Source organism: Lagenorhynchus albirostris, chromosome 16 (assembly GCF_949774975.1).
Source record: "Lagenorhynchus albirostris chromosome 16, mLagAlb1.1, whole genome shotgun sequence".
In the NCBI taxonomy this organism is placed as follows: domain Eukaryota; kingdom Metazoa; phylum Chordata; class Mammalia; order Artiodactyla; family Delphinidae; genus Lagenorhynchus; species Lagenorhynchus albirostris.
Window position 1 is genome coordinate 58,584,460 of NC_083110.1, and position 19,734 is coordinate 58,604,193.

The window sequence follows — 19,734 nt, forward strand, 5'->3', positions numbered from 1 at the left end:
TGGTGGTTTGTTTTATTGCAGTTTATCTGTGTGTGGTTAAGTGGATTTAAGGCTTATCAAATGATTCTTGTGAATAACCACAAATTGAAGATAATACAATAAAACAAGCACAAGTGAACAAGTGGAAAATGATAGAGCCTTTTCCTTAACCTCCCACTAATCTGTCCTTTCAAGATAAAGTTACCATTTTAACAATGAGTGAGAAAGTGACAACTTTTCTAAAGGAACTAATTTTATGGAGAGAGTGTTTTGAAAACTAATATTTTGGAGTGTTTTCACCATTAAACAATTGCCAAAAACCAGATATCTATAAAAACGTATTTTTACACACTTAATAGAGATATTCTAACCTATAAAATATTCCAAAAAGGATCATTTCCATGGGTTTAATTTGTTAAAAATATAACATCTTCCTCTTAACATTTAACAACAACTAATTGCCATCTGGGAAGATTATTATTGTCAGATGAGACTGAAAAATGAGTATACTTTAGTAAATCTTCCATTCAGATATCCTTTCAGTTGGAACCCCACATCGCCTTACTATCCTAACAAATAGAAATTATTGTTATAACCACAAAAGGAAATAAGGTATACCAGTGTAGGAGTGTAGAAATTAATTAAATTAAAAATTTTTTTCTGCAAGATGAAATGACAATACTTAGAAAACAAGTGAATTGACCAAAAACAATACTAGACGTTAAAAATGAACTTAGCAAAGTTGCTTTCCTAAATACAATTCAAAATAGACTGAGATTGATTGATATGGAATCACTGATATGATTCCATCACTGACATTCTGGGAGAGGAGGGAGAGCAGATCTATGGTGGTTCAGAAGCTGGGGTGGGGAGCTTTACTATGCAAAGGAGCAGGAAGAAACATTCTGGGTGAGAGCCTTGATTGCGGTGATGTATATACCTTGTTAGAATTCACAGAACTGTACACTTTATAAAGAAAGGTGAATTTTACTGAATGTAAATTCTCTCTCAATACACTTGACTTTAAAAAGTGGACTGAGAAAAGGTGATTTCATTCCCAAAGGGGGCAAAAATCAGTATATACGTGGGTGTTCATACGAGCATTATAAAATGAAAAGCACAGTGGAGCAATAAAGGAAGATCCTTAATAGTAAGAGCCTCTTCCTGGTTGGAAAGACCAAAGACAGCCAAGCTGACTTTGGGCACACTAGGGCCGGAGCGCGAGGGAGGACTCGTGGTCGGACTGCGCAGGTGGGTTCCTGCTCGGGGGCGGGGCCTCGGGAGCGCTGTGCCTCCGGAGCGCTGGGCCTCGGGAGCCGGCTGCTGGGGACCCAAGTTCCAAAGTCCGGAGGCCGAGGAGACAGTGAGTGTGGTCCCTCGCCTCCCTGCCCGCCCCCAGGGCAGGCTCTCTGCCCCTAACCCTGCTCCCCCCACCGCCCACCATCACCACCCGCTGCGCTCCCGCCTGCCGCCCGCCCCTAGACCACTCCTCAGTCCCGGGGCTCCCCTCCCCCATGCGGGCTCAGCGCCCTCGCCTTTAAGCTGCCTTTTCTCCCTCCTGGCAGTGGCCACCACCCGCGACGCTGAGATCCGGAAGGACGTGCAGGTGCTCGCAGTAGGGCCTATGGCTGCGGTGGAGCCTCAGCTGAGTGGGAGCTTTAGGCCTTTGGAAGCCCGGCCTGGCCCGCCAGGATCCCTGGGGTGGGGCAGGGCCAAGTCCGGGCTTAGAGCTTTGTAGCGAGCAAAGGCTGGCCAGGCCTGGGGGCGCTGGAGGGGGGTTGGTGGGGCGTATGGGCGCCTCCACCCTGAGGACACCAGCTCCAACTCTTCTTTTCTCACCCCACCCTTGGACCCTGGGTCAGACCTACGACGGGCAGGTGCTGAAGAAATCAGCAGACCTCCAGACCAATGCGTGTGTCACTGCAGCCAGGCCAGTCCCTAAGCACATCCGGGAAGCCCTGCAGAATGTAAATGAGGAAGTATCCTTAAGGTAAACTGCCCTGTGCTGCCTCCACGAAGACCCCAGACAGCATCTTTCTCAAAATATAGTGATGCCAGGTCGCTAGGGAATTAACCCGTCTCCTCCAATCCATGGGGCTTGCCTTATCTATTATAAAACTGGTAAAGCACAGCACTGATCGATCATCTTACTGCTCTGTTGAAGAACTTCCAGTGACCCACACATATGCCCCTTTACTCACAGGATACATTCACACTCCTTGGACCTGACATCAGGCCTGTCCAGGTTGGCCCTCCCTTCCTAACCAACCTTGGCTCCCTCTGATGCACTATACTACTGTAGCCAGATCTTTCCCTTCCTCCTGCCATCACACTGCCAAGATGATTTCTGCCTGCCCGGCATGAAGTTATCAATCTGGAATGCCTTCCCCCTGCTTTCTTTCTTCCTTTTTTTAAAAATAATTAATTAATTTATTTTTGACTGCATTGGGTCTTCATCCCTACGCGAGGGCTTTCTCTAGTTGTGGCCAGCGGGGGCTACTCTTCGTTGCGGTGCGAGGGTTTCTCACTGCGGTGGCTTCTCTTGTTGCGGGCTCTAGGTGTGCGAGCTTCAGTAGTTGTGGCACACGGGCTCAGTTGCTCTGCGGCATGTGGGATCTTCCCAGACCAGGGATTGAACCCATGTCCCCTGCATTGGCAGGCAGATTCTTAACCACTGTGCCACTAGGGAAGCCCCCCCTCCCTTTCTACCTTCCAAATCCTACCTATCCAACGCTTCACTGATGTCCTACCTACTTTGTGAAGCCTTCTTTAATCCTTGGGCACCACTTTCCCAAACCACTATAACACTTACTTCCTGTGCCACTCAGTTTGTAAATAAATCATGGAAAATGTTTTCTGTGTTTGCGTTTTATCTCCCTCGTTAAATACACTTAAGGGACAGAATTCTTGTCTTACCTTTCTTCTTCAATAACTAGCAAGTCCTGGACCTGCATAAGATGCTCAGTTAATGCCTAACAAATATTTTAGTTGGTTTATTTGTCTTAGTGCCTGGTACAGTGCCCATCAATTCAATGGTAAACAAAGCAGATAGAGTCCCAGCCTTCATGGAGCTTCCGGTGTAGTGAGGGAGACTAAACATCTAAAGAGAAATTGAATGAATGATGGAAGGAAGGAAAGGAGGGAGGGAAGGAGGAAGGATTTATAAGATTTAATGGTTCCACATCTTCTCGTCTCTAGAGGGAAAAAATGTGTATATATTTTCTATTTCCCAGATATTATGGCTGTGGTCTGGTCATCCCTGAGTGTCTGGAAAACTGCTGGGTTTTGGACCTGGGGAGTGGAAGTGGCTGAGACTGCTATGCACTTAGTCAGCTGGTTGGTGAGAAGGGACATGTCACCGGAATAGACATGACAGAAGGTCAGGTGAGGCAATTATTTCAAGGACAAGGAGGAAAAAAATTCTGAAAAGCATTCTTTTAGAGATAAAGTTGTTTCCTTGTGACTCTTCAAGGATAATTTAAGAAGGGTGCTAAATGCAGTGCTCGCTTGTGCCATTACTGCTTCCTGACCTGGAAACCGAGAACTTTGACGATTAGGGGCTTCTCTGGGAGAACAGAGTCAAAGGTTTGATCTGATTTATGAATATCATGATGACTGAATGGAGTTTGATCTTTTCCTTCTTTCTGCCATCTATCCTGAAACATTTTCTTATTGCGTGAAGAGTTTATTCAAATAAAACCCATGTATCAAACGGGGTTTATGCCCCATTGAGTTGTCCCACTCTGTAGTATATCCTGCATGCCCAGATGAACCTCGTTTACGTACCTAAAACATTCTGGGGGCAGTACATTCCATTAGTAATAGGAAACTTTAGGAAAAAATTAGTGCATTAAAAAATGTTGATTATCAAATCTATTTTTTTTTCTTCCTTTAGGTAGAAGTGGCTAACAAGTACATTGAATATCACATGGAAAAATATGGCTTCCAGGCACCCAATGTGACTTTTATTCATGGCTACATAGAGAAGTTAGGAGAGGCTGGAATCAAGAATGAGAGTTATGATATTGTTATGTAGGTCTATGTCCTTACTGTTGTGAAGATAGCCCATTTCCTATTGAACACACGAATGTCACCACTTTTTGCTGAATGGATTCTTATTTGGGGGGTTAAACTAAACTTAGCATAACTTAATAAAGGGATGGAGATGGCCTGGGGCCCTTGTAGTCCACCAGCCACAGAACACACTAGCCTGAGAGAGAACGTATTTTAATTTTTTTTTTGGGGGGGATGCATTGGGTCTTTGTCGCTGTGCACGGGCTTTCTATAGTTGTGTTGAGCAGAGGCTACTCTTCATTGTGGTGCGCTGGCTTCTCACTGCAGTGGCTTCGCTTGTTGCAGAGCATGGGCTCTAGGGGCTCGGGCTTCAGTAGTTGTGGCATATAGGCTCTAGAGCACAGGCTCGGTAGTTGTGGCACACAGTTGCTCCATGGCATGTGGGATCTTCCCAGACCAGGGATCGAACCTGTGTCCCCTGCATTGGCAGGTGGATTCTTAACCACTGCACCACCAGGGAAGTCCCGAGAATGTATTTTAAACTTAACCGTGGTTTACGAATGAGCCCAAAAGACCAGCAAGACCGATGAGTCTGCTTATACAATATGTTATCTTCAGTATTATTTTCATGGCAAATTATAGGATTCTGTGTTGCTGTTTTTCCTCTGAGTTGTCAAATCATGCCTTAATAAAGCTGCCTTTGAGGAACTTAGCCTATTTACATGTGGCATAAGAAATGCCTTGTGCCAGTAGGCATCTGGTCCCAGGTCATTGTGTTGCACAGTCAACATCAGGGCAGAAACAAATAAGCATGACTCAAAATTTTTTCTGCACACTCAGACTTGCTAACAGTTTATTGAGATTTCAAACACTCTGTCCACCTCCCTTATCTTGGGACAAAGTTGAGTGTGGGGAAGAGAGGAGGGAGGTGGGAAGAATAGTGTAGCTTTGAGAAAATGGTGGGAACCACCTTTAGGTAATCTCCAAAGGATTTGAAGGTGTCTAAGGAGTCTGCAGATGCGCTTGACATTCTGTCTCTTCTTTCTTAGATCCAATTGTGTCATTAACCTTGTACCTGATAAACAGAAGTGCTGCAGGAGGTATATCGAGTGTTAAAGGTGAGGGGAAGAGGGAGACCAGTGGTCTTTGAACATCAGTGAGAGCACATGGGATATGTCCTGTTCTTGTCCCCTTGAGCTGAGAGCTCAAACTCTCAATTTCTCCATTAAATTAGAAAGAGTGGCAAAATGTGGGAGTGACAGGAATACCCTAGATATGAATTTGTTTTCCTCTAGGTTGCAAAAGGTGATAAATCTGAGAGTCACGATTGTGATTGAATATGTTAAAATTTGCTTTCTTGGCTGTTTTTCCTCCTGCTTGCTGCTGTATATAATCCTAGAATAGCATCTGCAGAGCTGCGGGGACCTTTGGACTGACTACTAAGGTTATTTTGAATATACTTTCCTAGCATGGACGGTGTTTCTCAGGGATCCTTATTTTGTATCCATCAGGGCTCCAGATCTTTGGGAAGTTAAGGAAGATGGATCTTTTCCATTAACTAGTCTCTTAAAGGAAAACTTGCAGGAGCTCCACACCCTCTATATGTATCATGAGATGTATCTCTTCATGACAGAAGATAGAAGATTATGAGATTCTTGGTTTATAGGGCTGTTTTAGAGATCAAAAAAGAATATCTATGTAGAAATGATTTAACAATGTCTTAGTGAGTAGGCCATTGTATAGACCAGCTCACTGTTTTCACCAGGGTGTATGTGTAAAAGGTAGAGACATTACTATAGAATCTAGATGTCCATGCTCTTGAAATTAGTTGAATAAAATCTTAAAATTCCTGATCACTCATATGCCTCAGATTTTAAGGACAATGTTTTAAAAAGATAATGTGTTATTATAAAAATAAATAACATTACAAAAGTTACATAATTTTTCAGGGAGAAGAGTTTATGAATACCGTTTACTTCTGTTAGTTCTGTAACAACCTGGGGTTGCTTTTGCTTCAGATTGGTTAAGCTTGGAAAGTTATTTTATTACCTGTTGAGTGAGGCACTGAAAACAAATCCTGGCAGTTGGCTATGATTATAACTAGGGGAGGCAGCTAGTAGTTATTTGTCCAAAAAGGGTCAGCTCAAGAACTTCGGTTGTTTTTTTAAAACTTGATTTTAGCCCCTCATTCCTTTGCTATCTGGGACTAATGTAATCTTTAACCTTGTTTGGATTAATTCTGCTGTTTCAGCACGGTGGGGAGCTATATTTCAGTGACGTCTGTGCTAGCCTTGAATTGCCAGAAGAAGTCAGGACACACAAAGTTTTAAGGGGTAGGTTTTTGTGTTTTATTTTGTTTTGAGGCAGATACTTGTCCAAGTACAGCGTTCCTTCCTGCTAATATCCAGGATGAGGCTTTGTGATGTGGGAACATGGGATTAGTTCAGGAGGCTTAGGTTCTGTTCCTCCTCTGACACTTAAATCTGGTATGACCTTGGACAATTTAATTAATCTCTTTGAGTCGTGTGTTCTGTACTGTAAAATGTAGGTAATAATTCAGTCTGCCTTAGAGGGCTGTTATGAAGATTAAATGGGATAATGAATGTGAAAAATTCTTAAAAGCTCTAGTGTGGAAATGACGGCAACTGCTCCAGAGTTGATGCTGCCTCCTTAATTTCCCATGTTCTCATCATTATTGTGTTGTCGATTCCTTTACTGTCATTTTCATGGAGTCTCTGGACGTTGAGGAGATAAATGCATGTGTTTGGTCAGTCTGGTTATGAAATCAAAAGTTCTTAACTTTTAAAATAAATTATATTAACTTTTTTCTTATTATACAAGAAGAAATGGATACTGTTAAAAAGTTGGAAAATAGGGAATTCCCTGGTGGTCCAGTGGTTAGGACTCCGCAGGGGGCCCGGGTTCAATTTCTGGTCGGGGAACTAAGATCCCGAAAGCCGTGTGGTGCAGCCAAAAAAAAAAAAAAGTTGGAAAATACAAAAAAAAAGTTACTACTAAGCACATAACCCAGTAATAACCTCTTTTAATAGCTTAGTATACACACTTTTAGGGTTTTGTTTTCCTGTGGGTGTGTATAATAATATTGGGAGTATGCTGCATATAGAATTTAGTATTCTAATTTTATTGAGCATATTTCCTAAACCTAAAACTTAAAAAAAATTTAAATGTTTGTATTATGCAACTGTATTGTACAGCTGTACCATAACTTATTTGACCATTTCTCTATTGGTGATGATTTAGATTATTTCTAATTTGTTGATGTAATAAATTTAAAAACTGTAAAATGCCTTATGAACATTAATAGTAATTACTGTTCTAGTAGCAGATCATTATGAGATTAATCTGGAACTAAGAGGCAGTTTTGGAATTTTTCTTGTATGTTTTTTTACATAGAGTGCTTTTCAGAATGTGACCTAATACATACATGAATATTATGATTGATAGAACCAATATATTAGTGACTGTCCTGAACAATGGTTCCCAGAGACCATTAGCTAGCATATCTGGTTTCAACCATGACTTTCTATACCTTGGGGAACCCTCAGGTCCTTCTTCTATTTTTCTAGAACCTATGCTTTAAGTAATACCATAGCCTAATCAATTATACAGAAGAATAATTCCCTTAATACCTAGTTGTATTGGTTGATCTGTGATTTTTCTTGTTTTTAGGTGAGTGCCTGGGTGGTGCTTTGTACTGGAAGGACCTTGCTATCCTTGCCCAAAAAATTGGGTTCTGCCCTCCACGTTTGGTCACTGCCAATTTAATTACAGTTCAGAACAAGGAACTAGAAAACATGATCTGTAAGAAACAGCAGTAGGGACTGTTATAACTGCACCCTGAATGGTTCAAATTTGGTGATTATCAAGTGTCTCCTGAGTGAGTCTCACTGAAGGAGACTTTTGTCGTCTGGAAATCTCCATCTTGTCTCCTGTTTAATGGCAACCTCCCAAAGTTTGGCATTTAATAAAGCACTTTGAAGTTATACAGTAAATAGAGTGATGGGCCCATAAAGATAATTGATGGCATGCAAAGAAGAAATCGTCTTTATAATATTAAGCCTTCATCTGCTGAGCAAACCAATAGCCGTTGGAGTGCTGGAGATGAACCATGAGTATATTCTGTTTTTAGGTGACTGCCGTTTTGTTTCTGCTACATTTTGCCTTTTCAAACTCCCTAAGACAGGACCAACCAAAAGATGCCAGGTTATTTACAATGGAGGAATCACAGGACACGAAAAAGAACTAATATTTGATGCAAATTTCACATTTAAGGTAAATAAAGATTTCCGTGACTTCCAGCATTCTTCCTATTCTTCCCTTTGCTCCAGGAACCTTTTCTTAACCTTCCATTGCTTCTCACTTTTCTGGTCTTGGTGTACGTGCGTTTGTCTATATATATACACACACATATACATATACGTATATACATATTTGCTGAACCATTGAAAAGTAAGTTGCAGATATCATGACGTTTTACCTTTAAAGAGTTCATCATGCATCTCCTAAGAATAAAATATTCTCCTACATAACCAAATACCATTGTGACATCTAAAAAACTTTTCTATGAGAAACGTCATTCAGACATCAGATTAATGGAATTATAGAGAAAGGATGGAAAAATAGGAGAGGACTGCATAACAGTATTTCAGTTGTTTAATTGTATTGTGGAATTAAGGATTGTTAGTGTTTAATGATGACATTGACATTTCTACTACTCTTTTTAGAGTAGGTCTTGTTTTCTCAAAACAGAGACGTACAGCCTTTGGAATTAGATACCTGGTTTCAAATTCTGGCTCTGTTATTTATTTATTACTCAGGTAAACTTGAATGTGCCACCAAAATTGTTTGAGATACAATTTGCTCCACTGTAAAAGTAGGGATAATAATACCTACATGGCAGAATTTCTATAAAGATTAGCAATAATATAGCAAAACATTGGTACTGGGAACTCAGTAAATAGAAGATACAGTCATTATTTGCTCCAAAGGTGGAAGAACTTTACTGTTTCCTTCATCTGATTTTTTTGTCTAGATAGCATTTTCAAATTTCTAAAATACGCCCTGGTGCAGCAGAGCCATTAATGCTTTTTCACTGATACACTGCCACTTGCCTGCTTCATTAGGTTCACAGGATCAGAGTGGGAAGGGCCTTTGAAATCATTACTCTGGTCTACTGGCTTTCAAAACATTTCTAATAGCAGAATTATTTTTTATTGAGATATAATTGACATATAACATTATATTAGTTTCAGGTGTACAACATAATGATTTAATACTTGTATGTATTGTAAAATGATCACCACAGTAAGTCTAGTTAATGTCCATTACCATACATATTTACAAATTGTTTTTTCTTGTGATGAAAACTTTTAAGGTTCACTTTCTCAGCAACTTTCAAATATATAATACACTATTATTAACTAAAGTCACTATGCTGTACATTATATCCTCATGAGTTATTTATTTTATAACTGAGAGTTTGTATCTTTTGATCCACTTTAGCCATTTCGCCCACTCTCCAACCCCCCCAGAATTATTTCTTTCAGCAAAATTTTAGTTAAAAGACCAATACTTACTATGTGTCCGTCATTGCTTTATATAACCCCAGTATCTGAAGGGATACAAGCAGAGTTTATCTGATAGGAGCAGGGATTGGACAGCTCAGAATCTCCTGTGTTCGCTCCTGGTTCCCAAGGCGTAGACCCTTTACACCCCTCCCAGGCACCCTGGAACGCAAGGAAATACACTTTAAAAGCCACTAGTCCAAAGCCCTCATTTTAGCAATGAATAAGGTGAAACTCAGAGAGCAGTGGTTTTCTACATTTGCCTCTGAGCAGAGACTAGACACTGGAGCCACGAGTGCCCTTTTTTTTGCTCTGTCACCAAAGGAAAACTGATAACGACACTGGTCAGTTCCATGTGAAAATAAGCATGAAGCTAGCAGCAGGGTCTGAACATGAGAAAATACTTATGTCAAAAGGTGTAGTCTCCTTATTTTGAGATATTGCTCATTAGTAGAACTTCAGGGTGTTTTTCTTCTATTGAGACAAAAGAGGCATCTCTAAGAATGTGTTTTTCATGCTACCCTTCAGAAAGATGAAACTGTTGAAGTGGACGAAGAAACAGCAGCTATCCTGAAGAATTCACGATTTGCCCAAGATTTTCTGATCAGGCCAATTGGAGAGAAGTTGACGACATGTGGAGGCTATACTGCTCTTGAAGCAAAGGTTTGCTCGGCTTTCAATTCCCTAACCTCAAACAGAGAACCATTTAAAAAATCGTTATGGTCACCACAGACTGCTAAAGCAAAAAACAGAGCATTGTTCTTTTAGTTGGCCATCATAACTTATTTCTAGCATTTTTGTACCTATAAAATGATTTACCTTCATAACTTCATTTTCCTGGACTTCCCTGGTGGCACAGTGGTTAAGAATCCGCCTGCCAATGCAGGGGACACGGGTTCGAGCCCTGGTCCGGGGAGATCCCACATGCCGCCGAGCAGCTAAGCCTGTGTGCCACAACTACTGAGCCTGTGCTCTAGAGCCCGCGAGCCACAACTACTGAAGCCCGTGCGCCTAGAGCCCATGCTCCACAGCAAGAGAAGCCACCGCAATGAGAAGCCCGAGCACCACAACGAAGAGTAACCCCCGCTCACTTTTTTTTCTTTTAATAAATTAAAAGAAAAGAAAGGAGAAAGAAACCATAAAGGAAACGACTACATAAAAATTGAAAACATCTATTCAGGAAAAAAAAAGCAAATAAAAAGATAAATGAGAGAAAATATTTGCAAAATATAATAGTCTCCTATAGAGCAATCAAAAATGAATATCACTCTAATAGAAAATGGTTAAAGGAATTATTATAGGAAGTTCACAATGCTCTATGTGAACATTATAAATTTACTTATGTTTTCTTTTAGTACTTTTTAAAAATGAAATAAAATTCATGTAACATAAAATTCATTATTTTAACCATTTTAACATGTACAATTTAGCAGCTTTTAGTATATTTATAAGGTTGTGCAACTATTACCACTATCTAGTGCCAGAAAACTTTCATCACCTGCAAAAGAAATCCCATGCCCATTAAGCCGTAATTCCCCAATCTCCCCCTCTCCCACCCCTGGCAATAACTAATCTGCTTTCTGTCTCTGGATTTGCTTATTCTGGACATTTCATGTAAGTGGAATCATACACTACGTGGCCTTTTTTGTCTGGCTTCTTTTACTTAATATAATATTTTAAAGGTTTATCCATATAGCAGTATTTCATTCCTTTTTATGGCTGAACAGTAGTCCCTTGTATTAGGGACTAAAAATGAGGCTAGACCTCTTTTTTTTTTTTTTTTATCCATTCATCAGTTGATAGACATTTAGGTTGTTTCCACTTTTTGGCTATTGTGAGTAGTGTTGCTGTGAACATGCCTGTGTATGTGCTTCATGTACTTGTTTGAGTAGTTATTTTCAATTCTTTTGGGTCTATATCTAGGAGTGGAATTGTTGGGTCATATGGCAATTCTCCATTTAAGTTTTTGGAAAGCCACCAAACTGTGTTCTACAGTGGCTGCACCATTTTACATTCCTACCAGCAGTGTACAAGGGTTCCAGTTTCTCTACATCCTTGCCAACACTTGTTATTTTCTGTTCTGTTTTGATTGTAGCCATCTTAGTGTGAAGTGGTACCTCACTGTGGTTTTGATTTGCATTTCCCTAATGACTAATGATGTTAAGCATCTTCTCATGTGCTTGTTAACTGTATAATTTCTTGAGCATTTTTATATTTTCTGTAGAGAACTGTCTTGTCCTTTGCCTGTTTTTAAATTGGGTAGTTTGTCTTTTTGTTGCAGAGTTGTAAGCGTTCTTTATATATTCTGGATACTAGACCCTTATCACGTACATGATTTGCAAAAACATCTCCCATTCTGTGTGTTATCTTTTTATTCTCTTGATAGTGTCTTTTGATACATAAAAGGTTTTATTTTGATGAAGTCCAGTTAGTTTTTCTTTGCTCGTGCTTTGGGTATCATCGCTAAGAATCTATTACTTAATCCAAGGTCATGAAGATTCTTCTAGTACTTCCATGGTTTGTTTTTCACATTTAAATTTTTACTCCATCTGGAATTTATTTTTTTAATGCTAAATTCCTCTTTTTAAATTAATTTATTCATTTACTTTTTATTTTTGGCTGTCTCAGGTCTTAGTTGTTGCATGCGGGATATTCCTTGCGGCACCTGGGCTCTTCGTTATGGCGTGCTGGCTCCTCTGTAGTTGTGGCGTTTGGGTTTTTTCTCTCTAGTTGTGACGTGTGGGTTTTCTCTCTCTTGTTGTGGCGCACAGGCTCCAGAGCACGTGGGCTCTGTAGTTTGCAGCACGCAGGCTCTCTAGTTGAGGTATGCGGGCTTAGTTGCCCCACGGCATGTGGAATCTTAGTTCCCTGACCAGGGATGGAACCTGTATCCCCTGCATTGGAAGGTGGATTCTTTACCACTGGACCACCAGGGAAGTCCTTAGAATTTATTTTAACATAAATATTCAGGTAGAGTGTCGCTATTTTTCTGAATATTAGCTAGTCAAATTTTCCTGTTTATTAATTCATTGCTCTGCTGTTTTGGAATGCTAATTTCTATCATATCTAATTTCTTAAATGTATATTTGAGCCAGTATTCCAGCATATTCGAAAATGAATATTTTCTAAAATGTCTTAGATTCATATTTAGAATTATTCTAGTAACTGAAATACTGGTGTAGCAATTTTTTTTTTTTTTTTTGCAGTACGCGGGCCTCTCACTATTGTGGCCTCTCCTGTTGCGGAGCACAGGCTCTGGACGCGCAGGCTCAGCGGCCATGGCTCACGGGCCTAGCCACTCCGCGGCATGTGGGATCTTCCCGGACCGGGGCACAAACCCATGTCCCCTGCATTGGCAGGCGGACTCTCAACCACTGCGCCACCAGGGAAGCCCTGGTGTAGCATTTTTTAAAGCATTTTATCACAATTTATCTCAGGTCATCTCTCACAACTTCCCTGTGAGGAGGGCAGATAGGTAGTTTTAACAGATATTAGCATCTCTCTTCCTCTTATTTATTTTTACCTTTTCCCCATTCATGCTATCATAATTATTTTATTAATCCATTCATTATTTTATAGTATTTTATTATTTAGAACAGGCTTAGTGATGGATTTCAAGTCTCTTTTGTCTGATAGAACTTCCTTTTTAAAAAAAATTTATTTTATTTATTTATTTTTGGTTCTGTTGGGTCTTCGTTGCTGCACCCATGCTTTCTCTAGTTGCAGTGAGTGGGGGCTACTCTTCATTGCGGTGCGTGGGCTTCTCATTGCGGTGGCTTCTCTTGTTGCGGAGTGTGGGCTCTAGGCACGTGGGCTTCAGTAGTTGTGGCTCGCAGGCTCTAGAGCTCAGGCTCAGTAGTTGTGGCACACGGGCTTAGTTGCTCCGTGGCATGTGGGATCTTCCTGGACCAGGGCTTGAATCCGTGTCCTCTGCATTGGCAAGTGGATTCTTAACCACTGCACCACCAGGAAAGCTCCTCTGATAGAACTTCTAACATTCACCAAAGTCATTACAGTGATGCACCTCAAGGCACTGGATGTTGGAAGCCCAGGGAAATAAGCTGCTGATCTTGCTGGGGCAGGGTGGTGGCACAGCATGGGGTTTAAGTACACAGGTCTTGGAGTCAGATAGACTAGGTTCAGATCTTGGCTCTGCCAATTATGTGTGATCTCGGATACCTTACCTAACCTCCCTAAACCCTCAGTTTCCTCATGTGTAATGGGGAGGTAATAATCCCTTTTTTCCTCAGGTTGTGAGAATCAAATGGAATGATACATGTAAATGTTGGCCAATGCCTGGCAAATAATACATACTTAAGAAATAGAGGTGGTTATGGTTATGGACTTGTATTTGTTAATATTCTTGGTCCCTTGGAACCGTGTTCTACGTATTTGAGTTCTGACCATCTTTGCAGGATTCTTTTATCATTCTCTCATAAACCCTTTCTCCTGAGCCCAGAATTTCTGTAATCTTTTCTCCATGAATTTTACTTTCTGTTGTTTATATTTCATAGAAATTTTGGATACATGGGGCACACATTGATACACAAGTAACTCTTGTGCCTTTTCCTCCCTCCCCTTTTGTTACCTCACAAGCAGTCTTTTTTTTTTTTTTTTGGCCACACTGGGCGGCTTGTGGGATCCTAAGTTCCCCAACCAGGGACTGAAGCCGGGGCCCTGGCAGTGAAAGTGCCGAGTCCTAACCAGTGGACCTCCAGGGAATTCCCAAGTAGTCTTTTTTTTCTTTTAAACATCTTTATTGGAGTATAATTGCTTTACAATGGTGTGTTAGTTTCTGCTTTATAACAAAGTGAATCATTTATACATATACATATATCCCCATATCTCTTCCCTCTTGCGTCTCCCTCCCTCCCACCCCCCCATCCCACCCCTCTAGGTGGTCACAAAGCACTGAGCTGATCTCCCTATGCTATGCGGCTGCTTCCCACTAGCTATCTATTTTACGTTTGGTAGTGTATATATGTCCATGCCACTCTCTCACTTTAAGAGTAAAGCTTATTGGGAATTCCCTAGTGGCCTAGTGGTTAGGATTCCAGGCTTTCATTGCCGTGGCCCAGGTTCAGTCCCTGGTTGGGGAACTGAGATCCTGCAAGCCAGATCACTCTCCAAAATGGTAAATTTGTGGTTGAGGAAGTTCAGTTGGAGACAAGAATCCTGGGGCCCAAAAAACCTGGTATGTTCTTGTTTGGCCACTATTACCAGCATGAATCAAGTCCAAGCTAAGTGTAGAAGCCACCTCTAGAGGTAAAGAGTGATTTTCTTTCTTTGCTTTATTCAGTTCTTGAGCACTCTGCTATTGTCAACTCTTCTGTGTTTCTAAGGAGGTAACTTTTGGGGGGAAAGTAGAAAAAACTTGAATTCTGACTTTTCAGTCCATTACATTTCATGAATGTGTTATTGGTCTTTTGAAATTCTTGGTATTTCACTGATGATAAAATCTTGCTGGTCAGAATCAATGTTTATCTTGAAATATTTTCATCATTCTAATTCTCCTGTACCTGGTTTCCTGAATCCTGGCTCTAAAAGATGTCAGAAAATTAGTTACAAGTAAAGGGAGTCTTTTCCCCAGCCAAAGCACTTCCACTGCACTCTGGCTGGGAAACTGTAGTTAAATGAGTTTGCTTCTGCAGGAGATGATTTTCTACTAGCATAGCTCTCCTAGCTAGCAGCACCTCATGTGCAGGAGGGTTCTTGACCTCAGGCTGGAATGCAACATTCTACATGTTTGAACTGGTTTATCAGAACAATCTCCCATCTGTCCTAGCTTATTTCTTTCAGCCTGTTGTTGTGCCATTGTCTTGCCATCAGCTCCACGTTTCTGAAATGGGAATAATTGACACTGAAGGAAGATTTAAAGAATGAAACAAGTGTGTGTCCTAGAAATATAACCTTGTGCTCTCGGGGGAGGACATTCTTATCTTTTTTATGGAGGACCTTAATGATAGATTCCTGAGTACCGTAAGCAGGCGGCATGTAGGGAATTGCTTGTATTTCTGTTTTACTATCAGTTACTGCAATAGAGGAATGAAAGTACTGCTTGTTACTGAGGGTTGACTCGATAATGACTGTTTTTGAGAGCCCTTTTTTTCTTCTTCTCCTCCTCCTCCTTTTTTAATCCTGAGAAGGAAAATGTATTTTTGCTATTTAAAAGAATTATGTTATTAAAACACTGCAGCATCTGAAATGATGCAAATAGGAGGTGTGCTATGTACTGTCTTGTTCCAGTTAACAGTCGTGGTAGTAATCACATGACAACAGTAGTAATAGTATAGAGGACCTAGCCTTTATCGAACAGTTAATATGTTGAAGGCACCACGTCATTTACTCTTCACAATACCCCTTATCTTCATTTTACAGATGAAGAAACAGGCTCAGAGAGATTAATTTGCTAATCCAAGGTCACGCAGCTAGAAAGCAGTGAATCTGAACCCACATCTGATTCTAGAGCTGACATTCTTCTTATTTATTTATTTTTGGCTCAGTAGTTGTGGCATGTGGGCTTAGTCGCTCCACATTATGTGGGATCTTCCTGGACCAGGGCTCAAACCCATGTCCCCTGCGTTGGCAGGCGGAGTCTTAACCACTGCGCCATCAGGGAAGCCCCTAGAGCTGACATTCTTAACCAGTATGCTGCACTACCTCTCCGTATCTATACTGTTCATAGAAGCACAAGATGTTGGTGCTGGAAAGGACTGCTTGTCAAGGTGTCCCACCTTTTATTTCTTTCAAGTCTTGAGAGCTTCTGGGGCTGAAAGCATGCATTTGGAAGTGATATTGATATCACTTGTACACCCTTCTATTTGCAGTGACCACCAATAAATAATGAGTGTAAATTCATGTTTAATGAGTTCACCTTCATTATTTAAGGTGGCTTGTTCATATTCTTGACTTCCAACCTTTTTGCCTGGTTTTTCTCTGACCCCCTTGGCACTGCTGGTGGAGGTATCTCATTTGAAGATGAAAGGAGGAAAAATAAAGAGTGCCGTCTTATCTTTTGAAAATTCCACTTACTCTGCCCTGAAATCTTGCTGGTTGTGGTTGGCAATCTCAACATCTGAACATCAGCAACTGCTAATGAGGGTCCTGGTATCTGGGTCTTACCTCCTTCTCTTGCACACATTTCTAGAAATTAAAGTAAGAGAAGGGAAGAAGTTTCAGCATTTCAGTAGCTCAGTTCCAAAAAGGTAAAAGGCACAAACAAATGGGAATCCCACAAAACGAAACAAAGCAGAATCAACTCTCTTGGCCCCAAAGGGAACACCTTTCCAAAGCTGTAAATGAAGTTTACCTTGAAAGTAGTGATAACTTGATTAGAAACTTCAGGAAAAGACAGCTACCTTTATAAGTTAGTGACTGATGCTACTCCCAGGACCTCACAGAATTGTAAAATTTTATCCTCCTTCTAGGTAAATCAGCCTAAGTCGAACTGAAATGTTCGTGTTTGGGTCTGTTGAAACACCTTTAACTTGTCCTTTCATTTTGGTTTGTCTTTTGACAGGATATAATAAAAGATCCATTCAAGCTTGCAGAAGGGTCTGACAATGCGAAGTCCAGAAGTCCCCCTGAAGCTGCCAGCGGCTGCTGAGGCACAGAGAAGTGCTGCTAAAACAACAGCTGACCAGAAGACAGTGGGCAGGAGGTGAAAGAATGAGTTACACGTCTTAACCTGCTCTTCCCCACAGCCCATACCACAAGAAAGAATAAAAGGCAAAACTCCACCGTATTTTAGATTAAAATTAATGAATTATTTTTACAAAGTATTAATTAAAGGTTCACAGCAAAATCATCTAAAGACTAGTTAAGCAGTTTTTCTCTTAACTGAGTCTGGTGCCACCTAGTGGCAAGAAATGGAACTGAGAAGCAGTCTGAAAGCTTGGCTGATGGGCAAGAAAGGCTTCAGAAATAACAGTTGGCCAAGGGCCTCAGGGAGAACATCTTCCTTCTGACCTGCATAGCACCTTTTGGACTTTTCACCATGTTTTTTCATTAAACAGAGCTCCTACTGAACTCATGCTAATCATGCCAAAAGATTGCCAAATCAAATTTGGTAGGAGTGCTCTTGAGGTAATTGGTCTTTTAAATCAAACAATTTTTTTTCTTCTTTTTAATGTGCAGTTGAATGAAGAAAACAAACAGGTAATCATTTTTTGACCTCAGTTTACCCTAATGTGTGACAAAATAATGACCATCTGCAGTAAATCTTAACCGGATCAGGAAAAGAGTTTGATAATTTTTTTTTTTTGCAGTACGCAGGCCTCTCACCGTTGTGGCCTCTCCCGCCTCAGAGCACAGGCTCCGGACGCGCAGGCTCAGCGGCCATGGCTCACGGGCCCAGACGCTCCGCGGCATGTGGGATCTTCCCGGACCGGGGCACGAACCCGCGTCCCCTGCATCAGCAGGCGGACTCTCAACCACTGCACCACCAAGGGAAGCCCAAGTTTGATAATTTTTAAAAGACAAGCTAGGAGATGTAAAAATGGTAGGTTTTCTTTTCCTTTATAAGCTGCCCTGGTTAAACTTTTAGGAAAGTATTAAATTTAGTTCTAGTTTCCATAGTTAAAGAAGAAGATTGAGGAATATTTCAAGGATGGTTATATCATTAGAAATTAAGAGCATTAAGGGAAGGTTCAAGAGTGAGTAAATAAATTGAAGACCAGTTGTACCTGAAGACTTTGTCAGGGGCACAGAAAGTGTAAGTCATATATAAGCCATGGTCCTTGTCATCGGGAGCTGATAGTTCAGTTTTTAAATAACAGCCTTTAAGCAATGAAGAATTTTAATAAGAAAATCTCAACTAGTTGCTCAGAGCTCAGTGCAAAAAGAATAAGAGGGGAGGGACTTCCCTGGCGGTCCAGTGGTTAAGACTCCGCTCTTCCAATGCAGGGGGCGTGGGTTCCACCCCTGGCTGGGGAACTAAGATCCCACGTGCCACATGGCACAGCCAAAAAAAAAAAAAGGGGGAAATTGGCATGACCCAAGAAATTTTTTCATTAGAGGTATGGGAATACAAGAGGTCTTGTAAAACATTGGAATGAATTTTACAGGACAGACCCCTCTTTTAACAAAGCTGTTCAAAATGGAGAAATTCTCAGATTTCTGAGTGGGTTCAGCTGTAGACCCTAACTTATTACTACAAAGCGAGGAAAGGGCAGATGGTATCTTTTAAGCCCGATTCATCTGTGTGACCTTGATTCTAAACAGTGCTTTCTTGGTTCTAGAGTTCAATATCTACCCAATCATAACCTACTTCAGTGACAGCATTAGTTAGAATGGTACAGCTGGGATTAGGCATACTTTACTATTCATGAATGCTCGATGGTCCTGCGAGGGGAAAAGATGAAAAGAAAGAGTGTTCTGGTTATTTGGTTTATTAGGCTTTTCAAAATTTATGAGGAAGAGGTATTAGCCTTAGCTTGTCATTCTGAACTTCTCAGTTCCCCCAAAAGATGTTGAGTGATGATATTGGTCTAGAAATTCACATTGTTCTTTTCCTAAGAATAACATACTTTAGGGCTTCCCTGGTGGCTCAGTGGTTAAGAATCCGCCTGCCAATGCAGGGGACACGCGTTCGAGCCCTGGTCCGGGAAGATCCCACATGCCGCGGAGCAACTAAGCCCATGCACCATAACTACTGAGCCTGTGCTCTACAGCCCACAAGCCACAACTACTGAGCCCGTGTGCCACAGCTACTGAAGCAGGTGTACCTAGAGCCCGTGCTGCACAACAAGAGAAGCCACCACAATGAGAAGCCCGTGCAGCACAATGAAGAGTAGCCCCCACTCGCCGCAGCTAGAGAAAGCCCGCGCCCAGCAACGAAAACCCAATGCAGTCAAAAATAAATAAATAAAATAAATAAAAATTAAAAAAAAAGAATAACATACTTTATACATTATTTTCATTTATTAAAAATATACATTTTGGGCTTCCCTGGTGGCGCAGTGGTTGAGAGTCCACCTGCCGATGCAGGGGACACGGGTTCGTGCCCCGGTCCGGGAAGATCCCACATGCCGTGGAGCGGCTGGGCCCGTGAGCCATGGCCGCTGAGCCTGCACGTCCGGAGCTTGTGCTCCGCAACGGGAGAGGCCACAACAGTGAGAGGCCCGTGTACCGCAAAAAAACAAAAAACAAACAACAA

At 41.2% G+C, this 19,734-nt stretch overlaps 1 protein-coding gene across 1 annotated transcript; it reads left to right on the top strand.

Annotated features, from left to right (window-relative positions):
* The first annotated feature begins 899 nt into the window (after window positions 1–899).
* AS3MT (arsenite methyltransferase) lies at window positions 900–19,463 on the top strand. Its single transcript, XM_060126467.1, is given in 13 exon segments — window positions 900–1,342; window positions 1,545–1,585; window positions 1,842–1,969; window positions 3,213–3,363; window positions 3,875–4,011; window positions 5,043–5,077; window positions 5,080–5,111; window positions 6,245–6,326; window positions 7,684–7,815; window positions 8,144–8,286; window positions 10,107–10,241; window positions 17,098–18,078; window positions 19,250–19,463. Coding segments are annotated over 12 exon segments (1,125 nt in total). The 5' UTR covers window positions 900–1,341; the 3' UTR covers window positions 17,206–18,078; window positions 19,250–19,463.
* The last annotated feature ends 271 nt before the right edge of the window (window positions 19,464–19,734 follow it).